This window comes from Biomphalaria glabrata, chromosome 4 (assembly GCF_947242115.1).
Source record: "Biomphalaria glabrata chromosome 4, xgBioGlab47.1, whole genome shotgun sequence".
Taxonomy (NCBI): Eukaryota; Metazoa; Mollusca; class Gastropoda; family Planorbidae; genus Biomphalaria; species Biomphalaria glabrata.
This window is the reverse complement of record NC_074714.1, coordinates 26,782,019-26,793,158: the sequence shown is the minus strand read 5'-3', so window position 1 is coordinate 26,793,158 and position 11,140 is coordinate 26,782,019. Positions and strand designations below refer to the sequence as shown.

The 11,140-nt window shown below is 31.1% G+C and overlaps 1 protein-coding gene across 16 annotated transcripts in view; it reads left to right on the top strand.

The window, feature by feature from the left end:
• LOC106054064 (cortactin-binding protein 2-like) overlaps nucleotides 1–11,140 on the top strand; it is a 61,648-nt gene that overhangs the window by 9,267 nt on the left and 41,241 nt on the right. For 3 of the 16 annotated variants that reach the window (XM_056026690.1, XM_056026685.1, XM_056026702.1), the window contains exons 2-7: nucleotides 245–427; nucleotides 1,485–1,601; nucleotides 2,867–2,980; nucleotides 8,473–8,574; nucleotides 8,705–8,944; nucleotides 9,283–9,390. In XM_056026690.1, the coding sequence (XP_055882665.1) occupies nucleotides 2,894–2,980; nucleotides 8,473–8,574; nucleotides 8,705–8,944; nucleotides 9,283–9,390 (537 nt within the window). In that variant the 5' untranslated portion in view covers nucleotides 245–427; nucleotides 1,485–1,601; nucleotides 2,867–2,893. Of the gene's footprint in view, nucleotides 1–17; nucleotides 428–1,484; nucleotides 1,602–2,866; nucleotides 2,981–8,472; nucleotides 8,575–8,704; nucleotides 8,945–9,282; nucleotides 9,391–11,140 lie in introns of those variants that run through there. The other 13 variants (XM_056026698.1, XM_056026696.1, XM_056026700.1 and 10 more) reach the window with 11 other exon arrangements.

Sequence of the window (11,140 nt, the reverse complement as noted above, 5' to 3'; positions counted from 1 at the left end):
TAGATCTAGATTTACTTAGTCTTAATACGTCTAGATATATTTTTAGATTTGAAATACTAAGTTATTACTAGTTAAGTAAGTACAAATAGTAGTGGAGTGTAATAGTTAGTATTAGTTCTCCAGAGACTCTAAATCTTTTATTGTAGAACACATCTCTATTAAATTTTGATTATCTGAATACTAGATCTAGTTTTAGATCTTGAAATAGATAAAGATCTACTAGAAAATTAAATTTAATTTTTAGATCTAAAAAAATCATTGAATTCATTCATATTCATTGATTCAACTTGAACTTTAAAAAATTTGAAAAAACTACTTGATGTCCACCAAGAGTTCATGTGCTGAATCAACATTTGTGATAGTCACTACATTGTGAAGTTCAGTTCTAAAGTCTATCCATATCTAGAGACTAGAGCCTGGAACGTAAGTAAGTTTAAAAAGCTTAAATAGGTAACATAAAAATGTTTAATGCTAACGAAAAGATAAGAGCATATATATATTCAGAACAGTATTCCAGTGCTAACAATTACATCAAACCAACAAGCTCTGTGTTTTTTAATCTGATTAGTTTTATAAACACTTAGATCAATTTGGGCATCATAATAGCTAGTCAATTTAATTCCTAAGGAACTTTTTGCTCCCTAGAAATTGTTTTGTTTTGCAAGAAGGCATGTCTTTTCTTGATGTTTTTTTTTGGGGGGTGAAATGTGCCACTTTTGGCTGGCCACCACTTAAATATAATGAACAAAAGTTATCCAATCATTTAATTAATTTTTTTGTTATTCCAGAATCCAAAATTTGCCCATAATGGAAAAATAATGCTCATGACATGATAGCAGCAATATTATCTTTTGTTTTTTCAATCAATTTTTCAGCATTATTTTTCTTATTCAAGTATTTTAGTACATTATTCGCTATTCGAAAACAAATAAATATAAATTCCTAAAATACACTAACATGCATATAATGACATCTAAATTATAATAGTTCCATAATATGAATACTTGTAAGAATGACAAAATGGACTTAGATATATATAATATTTAAATAGTATGCAATACTATGCAGAAACTTTATTAGTGGCTTGTTGCCCTACATTGGCAATATAGCTGCCAGACGTCTATTGAGCTATTCATATTTTGGTTGCAATTAGGCTTTGTTCTCAAGCGTTGTATCCAACCCTCTTCTCAATATATGCTTAGACTCATGTAACAGGCAATAGAACTAGCAGGAAATTTCAAATTTGATATTTGAATTGGTCCCCATGGCCTGAGATTAACTATACATATTGGCAACAGAAGGAATGTGATGGTCAGCTTATCTGATATTATAACACAAATCAGTAAATATCATATAGATCATGGCGTAGCCAAGATTTGTTTTGGGGGGATGGGGTCGTGTGCCTGTGTGAGTGAGTGAATGTGTATATATAATTAATCTTTATTATGTTTCAACCATTCTTACTGAAGTTTTTTGTACCCTAGAATAGGTTATTTCTGGAGTTAGTGGAAAGATAGTAGACAGCCTGCCCTTGCTAGCTAGTCTGAGGGAGTGCTTTGAGCTTCTGCAGCTTGGAGACCCTTCTTACTGACTGAAATTTGGTGACTGTAGTTTACTTTAGATTTTTTAAATTGAAAAATGAGAGTTTTATCATCAAAACCATCTGTTAAGGGGTTTTAAATTCAAAACCATCTAAAGTTTTTTTTTAAACCTTAGCTATGCTCATAGAATTTGGTGACTATAATGAATTGTTTTAGTTTAATATTGAAGCTCAGAGGTGCTTTTTAACCTCAAAACTCTCTGTAGGGGTTTTTTAAAATCAAGACCCTCTGGAGGGTTTAAAAAAATTTAAAGCCTTCTGGGGGGTGGGGGGGGGGGTAAACTACCACACATGATCTGTTGATTGTCTTTCTCCACTCCTCTCTTTTTCCTTGGATAGAATCTCTTTTAATGAAAGACCCATCCATTTTTTTAGTTTATTTATTGCTTATCTGTCTACCTCTTCTTCTTTACTTAGCACAGTTCCCTGAAGGAAGGTCTTTGCCAGCCCTGAGGATCCTTTGATATTGCTACAAAGTTTCAGTTTTGTTTTTTGATAGGTCATCATGGGGCTCAATTGCTGTTTTGATCCTGTTTCTAATCTCTTTGTTTGTGATACCTAGGATCATTCTATGGCATCTCAATTTCATTGCTAGGATCTGCAGTTAGTGTCCAAGATTCACAAACATACAATTAATTGATTTCACTTAAAAATAACAACAAACAATCATATATATATATATACTTGTAGAGAGATGTACTCTAAATAATTGCATTTGAGTTTGAGTCAGTATTATTTTTTTGAAAGTTCTAATATACTCATAACTTTTATGGGCATGGTGGCTGAGTTATAAAATATTTGGCTTCTGAAACAAGGGTCTTGGGTTCAAAAATTGGTGAAGACAGTCATTTTTAACTTCAAGATTTTTAGGATGCCTCTGAGTCCACCCAACTCTAATGGGTACCTAATTTAAGTATGGGAATGTAAAGGCGGTTGGTCCTTATGCTGGCCACATGACACTCTCATTAACTGTCAGTTATAGAAACAGATGACCTTCACATCATCTGCCCTATAGAACACATTGTTTGAAAGGAGTACTTAACTTTTTTTTTTATATCATAAATTTCACTCAAATTGACCTTATGTCAGTAATTTTTTTCATGAAAGTGAGAGGAATTTTAAATGTTTCGTTAGTTTTTTCACATACTGTTGTTTAGAATATAATACTGAGTTAGTTTTTTTTTTTTTTTTTAGAAATGATCTTCTTTTGTCATTACCTGGAAAAATAGAATCTATATATATATATATATTTGTGTTTTTCCTTAGATTTTTATCTTTTTAAAATATTCTGTGATGGCATCAAGGAATATGAAATTAAACTCTGTTCATGGTTTTGATTCAGCTAATAGCAATGAAAAAATGCAATCAAGTACATTAAAGGTAAGTTAACAGTAATGTAATGTTTCAGTAAATTACTTTTAAAATAGAAATATTATTTGCTCAAAAGCTCTATTAAAACTATTCATTACAAAAGCTAATTGTGTTTAAGAAAATAAAAGGAAATAAATATTTGGTTTGATTAAAGGATATCAGAATGAGAGGGAGATAATCAAGATTTTCAAGAGATCATGCACAGAGATGCTAACAAGCATCTTTCCTTTTTTGTATGCAATTGGACACGAAAATACGCGAGTATAGTTCATGATCTAAAAGTATGAATTTCCCACGATAAAGCAAAAAAAAAAATTTAAAACAAGATTACAAAGAGAGGCGGCCCCCATCGAATTCACCAATGGACCAGGAATATTCAAGCCATTGTATTGTTTTAATTGTTTAAAGTAATACATTTTAAAAATCATTTGGCATTATTTTTCACATAAAAGCAAACAATGCAACACGTCGTCTTCATTAAGACACTTCAAACTCTTCTGGAATAATTAGAATAGCATTAACTGATCACCTAAGAACAGCATAGAAGCCTCCCGTGTCGGTGGCATCTAGTGCGGAAGCTCAGGGCGTCACCTCTCCCCCATCAACTTTCTTGAAATATGTTCCAATAAACACTATTGCTAGTTAGTTCTTTTTGTTGATCTAATACAGTGAGCGAATTACCCACTTTTCTGATTTTTCTCAACTGCTACTGCTCCAAGATACCTACCTCTTCCCGACAATTTCGATTAATATATTGGAGTAGATGGGCTATGAAATTAAAAAAAAAAATGAGCCCGCACAACTAAACCGTTTTCCTATGTGAATAGCATCGACACTATTACCCACTTGGTAAAACTTTACATCGAAGGCCCCTAGTTTTTCAGGTCTCGATGTAAAGTTTTACCGAATATATATCTAGATCTAGACAAGATCTAGATTTCTAGACTAAATCTAGATTACTAGAATAGATCTAGAACTAGAATCTAGTACACTAGATGTAGATTTCTAGACTAGTTCTAGATCTAGACTAAATTAGTCACCAGATTATGATTATAATTTATATACCAACAGCGATAACAGCCGGTACCCGGTAGGAACCTAGATGACCTAGACCTAGACGTCCTAGAATGGCTAGATCTAATTTTAGCTAGACACTGTGAGGATAGACAGGATACTATCCAACCGTTAAATGAATACTGAATCTAGAACTAGAATCTATGTCTATAGACATAGAATCTAGAATTGGATCTAGACTAGAGCTAGATTTCTAGACTAGTTCTAGATTAATAGATAATAGATAAAAAGATTCAGATCTAGACTAAATTAGTAAATAGGATCTAGAAATTCTAGATCTAGAACTAAATCTAGAATCCTGACGAGATCTAGAATCTAGATTAGATCTAGATCTAGAAACTAGAAATAGAATCTAAATTTCTAAAGCTAGACTAGAATTTGTTACAATTTATATGACTTTACACTTTTAATTTTAAAAATTACTAGATCTACTAGAGCTAAACCAATATTATGATCAGGATTACTCTCTTCGGATTAGTACTAGTGGGTTCAAGTGCACTATGCTGTTCGCATCAGAATCAGATTCACTTCTTACTGTGATACTAATGTTTACATAATAAATAAATCTGCACCACTAAGCTGTAAGAAGATAAGCTATTTCCTTAACCCAATAGCTCCTATTTCCGGTTCAAAAAACCCCCTCCAAAGTCCTAAGCAAGGAGGGATAACTCCGTATTTAAAAAATCCTAAAAAATATGTATTTTGCAAAAAATAATCAAATTGAAGACCTAATACATATAAACAAACAAATAACTTAAAAAAATAGAACTATATGTCTAGTTTAAAAAAATATATACGTTTAATACCACTAGAATATAAAAAACTTCAAAAATAGTCATTTTCCCACGTGGGGGCTTATACACTGGGGCTATGGGCCTGTTTGTTTGAAAAATTATTTAAAAAATAAAAACCTTTCCGATTTTATTAAAAATAGAATCGGTAATCTCCAAAATTAATTGTAATCACGCTTGCTACGAGACTAGAAGAAATCTTGTTTTTAAAAAGTTTAAAACAAGTATATTGAATAGGGGGTTTTAGAAACGTTCTACAACGGTTTAGGACAAAAACGGGAAAACGTTTCCAACTGCAGAAGGAGCTAATGGGTTAATAGATTATAGATGTAAATTTTGTTACAATTGTTTAATACATTTAAATCTAAATCCAAATCTACATCTGGCCTCTATTTAGCCTTATTTAAATTGTTGTTAGGTGTATAATGACTGCGCACGCTAGAAAAGTAGTTTCTTTTTTTTAAACTTACAACTTTAACGAAGTTCGTATTGAAAATCTTTTTTGAAAACAACATTTGAATCAGTATTCCATTGAGTGAGTTGGTTAGTAAATGGATTTATATATTTTATAATAATCCATCGACACTTTTTCCATTGTGACCTTTGATGCAAATTTAATCTATGAATAAAGCTTGAGCTATTAATGAAGAAGTCTGTGATCTTTCTAAAAAACTTACCTCCCCTGAAGTTTTTTATTTAAAAGTTGTGTATTTTTTTGAAAAATCTGCTTGCATATAATATATAATTTAAAAAATTAAATGGTTCACTTTCGGAAAAGAAAAGTAGCCTTTACATCAGAACTTTGAATGATCTAAAATATCATGATATCCGATTTTCATTTTCTCTTCTAATTTTTGAGATCTAAACAGGACGGACCAAAACTAATAGCGTCTATTCCCCTTTCGGGGTCGCTAAAAAAAGATTTAGATTTATATAGATCAGTGCGTGTTTGCATGGAAATGGACTATTCATATTAGATCTACATTGAGAGATACCCTTTTTTTTTTAATGCGCTGATGCGAAAAGATTTAAAATAACTACTAGCTCAAATCTTGCTGATGCAAATAAAACGGAGTTCCTTTCAATGTGTCAGTTTATTTCTAGACTCTAGTCTTCAAACTGATTGGGAATTTTATAGATCTAGTATTAAATTCTTGATTCCTTGATTAAAAAAAAAAAAGCTTCAAGCATGAGAACCTAGATTAAAAAGCTTTATCTAATCTATTGTTTGTCATTCTAGCTCTGGTGTTTATGTTTGTAATATTATCGCAGCGCCTTGAGATACATTTTGTTTTTTTACAGCACTCAATAAATAAAATTATTATTATTATCATCTTACAACAGCTAGGGATTTCATATATTCAGCAGACTCAATAGCACAGCTTTAGATCTAGACTAGTCTTATTAGATCTAGAGACAACTAATCAAGACTGACTAGGTCCAGTAGCTATATCCATAGCTATATCCATAGGCAGGATCTAGATATCTGTAACTAGATAGTAGATATACAAATATACAAATATAATCAAAAGTGTGCAGCAATTTCTGCCATTTTATAAAGAGATATATTGATCTCCTTTCTTATCATAGCATCTATAATCTATATGGAATTGGTAAAATTGCTGTTCTAACTTTATATTGGTCTAGATCTAGTATTTCACATTTAGGACAGTAGGATTGTTAAAATACCTTTAAATAGCTATGCACATTAAAACCAATCAAATGTTAATGAAGCTGCCTCTAGATCTAGATTAGATTTTTTGTAAACCACCAAAGTCAGAAAGGCAGAGGCTTTTATGGAAGAATTGATGGTTAATCTCCCTCTAAGCATGACAAAGGGAATCAAACTGATGTGCCCTAACTCTGAAATTACAGAAAGTAGGCAGATCTAAAGCTACCATTACTTATGAAAGCCTAAATTCAAAGAAAGAAATCAGGGACATTAAAGGCTGAGTTTGTTTACAAAAGGAAAGCTTTTGCTTATGCAGAAAAAAAAAGCGTTAAATTCTTGATTCCTTGTGCCCTCCTTCAAAACATGTTATCTAAAAAAATTTCAAGCATCAGAACCCAGAATAAAAATCTTTATTTACAACAGAAATTCTGTTTGACTACAATTGACAACCGCAGCATAACTACTTTACAAAAACAATATGGATGAAAAATTCGAACAACATTCACTCATGAAACACATACACATTCACAACCAGCGCTTTATGAGTTTGACTTCTATGTACTTCTTGATGACAACAGCTGATCTTGTAACACTCTGACTGATAGTGGGATAAAGGAGTTTTTAAATCTTTCTGTTTTAGTCCTAATGGAAAGGAGACGACCACTTCGTTCAGATCTTATGTAACAGTGGTTTAATGGGTGCAGGTTGTCTTTAATAATCTTGAGTGTTTTGGAAATGCATCTTTCTTGAAAAAGCTCTTCAGAGATGGTAGCTGTATTTGAGTGTTATACGATGCATTTTTAATAAGTCTATTAAGTCTATGTCTTTGTGCCAGTGAAGTATTACCATACCAGCAGGTGATGGCAAAGTTGATTAGACTGCTTATAGTTGCTGTGTAGAAAAGTTTGATTATTGTTTTGTCTATGTTAAATGTTCTTAGCTTTCTGAGATAGAAGAGTCGCTGGTGAATTTTCTTGTATATGTTTTGACAGTGTTCATTCCATTTAAGTTTGTAGTTGATAGTTGTACCTAGATATTTATATTCTTGTACTTGTTCTATGGAGCTTATATATTCAGAAAACTCAATAGGACAGCTTGTATATTAGAAACAAGTTCAATAACTAATAAGGATTATATGTCGGAAAACAAAACTTATATTTTTTTTTATATTAGTGATTGTAGAGGATGTCAAAGATTTTATTGCTGACTCTGCTAAAAATGGTCAGAAAGAAGAAAATCTGAATTCTAAAAAAAATGTGATTAAATATTTTCAGTGTCTGCATACCTTGTAAAGAAAAAGCCCATTAACAAAACTAGATGTCACTGATCCAACCAAGTAAACCATTGCATCTGGTTTAAGTCTAAATTCACTTAAAGCATAAAATCCCATCCTTTTGAATGAATTCTCTCTTGGTGCTATTATGGAATAAGGAATGAAACACTAGAGACATCATGAAATAAAATCATTGTTAAGTCACAAGAGCGGCAACATTCTAACATATTTTACAAAAGTCTATGACAAAGACTAAATGTGTAAATCTTTTGAAAAATGTAAAGGATAACTTTATGCTGTGTTAATTTTTTGGATTGCTGCATTTCGTGTAATGTTACGTGCTTGGATGATTTTTAGTCTTTCCTGAGTATATTTCTTTATATTAAGGAACATACACATTTGCACCTCAAAATACACATTTCTATTTTGCCATGTAGGCATCTCTGCATGTGTGTTTTTTTTGTTTATTTGTATTGAAAATATTACATTTGTTAGTCACTAGATGACATGGTCTTGAGTTCATATACTGTTTTGGCTGGAATTTCAGGATATTCTTGAGTCCACTTAGCTTTATGGCTCTATGGTGACATTAATTGGGCATTAAGTTTGTTCTTGTGCTAAACAAATGACAGTCACACGAGTTCAGTGTACATTTATATTTATCTTATTGCTAGAAAACTTTTTTTTTTAGCGCCAGCCTAGTCCCGATTGGAGCAAATCTGATCTTTTACGACTTTTAAGTTACTTTGAAGGAGAACTTCAGGCAAGAGATGTTGCTATAGCAACATTAAAGGTAAATTACTCATTTATATGAATTTTTCAGTGTTAATTTTCCAGAAAACTATTTTGTAATTGTTTTGAGTACAATATTATTTTGACCTATATTTGTATAGGATTTTGATCTGTGGTATACAATTTTGTAGGCAGAAAAAGCAAAACAACTACTATATCAAGCCAAATATGGACGTTTTGGTCTTGGGGATCCATTCATTGCACTTCAAAGAGATGCAGAAGGGAAGAATGACACTGGATTTGATGAAGCAGCTATTAAAAGTATGTACGATAATCAGTTGGCACAGTTGGAAAATTTAATTGCAACCCAAAGAAAAGCACAACTGAAAATGAGAGAACAATTAGGCAATTCTGAAAAACGATTTCATAAGGTACTTTTTTTTGTTTTTTTTTGTTTTGAGTTTATTAAAATTAGTTTCTTCTTATTATTATTGTACCTCTCTATTTAAAGCTTGATGATTTTGAATGAATTATTTTTGTTAACTAGAAACACTACACTTCAAAACCATAAACAACGCCAATGCTACAACGCCAGATTCATAAGTGAAATTTATTTAAACACTCTGTTAACTTACTTGACACATAACATTACAACATTTACTACCTTGTCAAGGGAAATCATACCAGATACTCATATAAACAATGTCAACATTATTTTTATTTCTAAAGAAAAAAGCATGATTGAAATATTTACATTTTATTTTCAAAGTTATGTACTGAGTTAGAAGAGGAAAAACAGAAACATGCACAGGATACAGCTCAAGGCGATGATGTTACCTACATGCTAGAAAAAGAAAGAGAAAGACTAAAGGCAGAAGTAAGAATATAATGAACAAGAAAAACATTAACAATACTTTTTTAAAAAGACAATCTCCCCTTTATACAACTTATTGAGCAATTGTTTTTCTCTTAATGACTAAGAATGCTAGATTAAAAAACAATGGAACACACATTTTTACCCCTCCTGCTTCCTTGAGAAAGATTCTAGTTAAGGGAATTTATAGATCTATTGGACTTAATAATATTCCAATGATAGGCCTTTAGATCTAGACTAAGAAGTCGATGCACAAAATTTAATTTATTTATTTATTCAACTCTTTAAGGGGGTAGTCTACCTTCGAGAACTTTTTTTTTATTTCTCATATTTTTACAATGAAAATGTGCTTAAAGTATTACTATAAGTCTAGATAGGCATAATTAGAAGAAAAAAATAATTTTTGTTTGCTACATTTTCCCCACCGGGTTTTTTTGGGTTAAATTGGGCTAAATTCACAAATGATTTTTTTCTGAAACTATAATAGTTAGAGAGTTCAGATTTTGCATTTTGATACTTAATTATGTGCTTAACATAGTAACAGAAGCTTTTTTGAAAAGAATGTCAGGTTTAGGAATAAAAAAATTATATTGAAACCTTATCTTTTTTTTTCTCCGCGGATGTTAAATTTGTTCATAATCTGCTAATATCTCCATTTCTTGACTTAATTTTAAAATTTTGCTCTGTTACTATGTAGTATATATATATTTGAACACATATATGCAATAACAAAGGACAACTAGATTTCTAGAAAAATAAAAAACAAGATTGTGTGTGTCATGAAAAATTTATTTTGAGAAAAATGGGATTTAAAGTTTGTTTTCAAGAAATATGAAACATTTGAGCTTCAATAACAATCAAATGTATTTTTTAAAATAAATTGACAATAGGACAGATAAATTAAAGATAATATAGACAGAAAGTATACCATTTTTACAAAAAATGACCACCTTTTCTAGCCCCCCCCCCCCTGCCACGACCAAATCATTTTTTTTTCAAAAAACAAAGAAAAAAGTATTTAGATATCACAACAATTAAATGTTGTTGGTTTTTAAACAAATAGACATCAGGACATAAATACAATTTAAAATTAACAGAAATTATATTACTTTCATTTATAATGGCAGCCTTTTCACTATCCCCCCCCTTCTCCCCTCCCCCCCTCGCCATGACAACTTTTTAGAGAAAAAAAAAGTCTTTAAATATCAACAGCACTTTAATATATTTTTTACAAAAAATGAATTGACAACAGTACATATAAAAGAAAGAATATAAACAGAAAGTATTTATACCCTTTTTACTTAAAATGACTATTCTCCCCCACCCCACCCCCTCTGCTGTGGTAAAACAATTTTTTATTGAGGAAAAAGCTGCAAACAGGTATTGAATGAAGACAAATTACAAATTATTTTTTACAAGTATTTCTTTAAAAAGCAGATGGACTGACCATTAATAAACAATAAAGTTATGTAAGAAAAATTGTGAATAAAGTTATATATTTGTAGTTATATATATATAGAGATAGATAGAGATAGATAGATACAGGTATTGATATAAAGTTTTTGATGGCATGGCCATCCACAAACCTGCCTTTTTTTTTTTCATCTCTTGTTGGACAAGGAAAGCTTACTTTGAGATGCTGAATAGTAGGTTCAGATGGTGTAGAAATGACTATATCTGTTACTGGGGTGGTGGCTGAAAATATATATTTCAATCTTGCTTGTTTGGAAGTTGCTACCTAGTACTTTCTCGG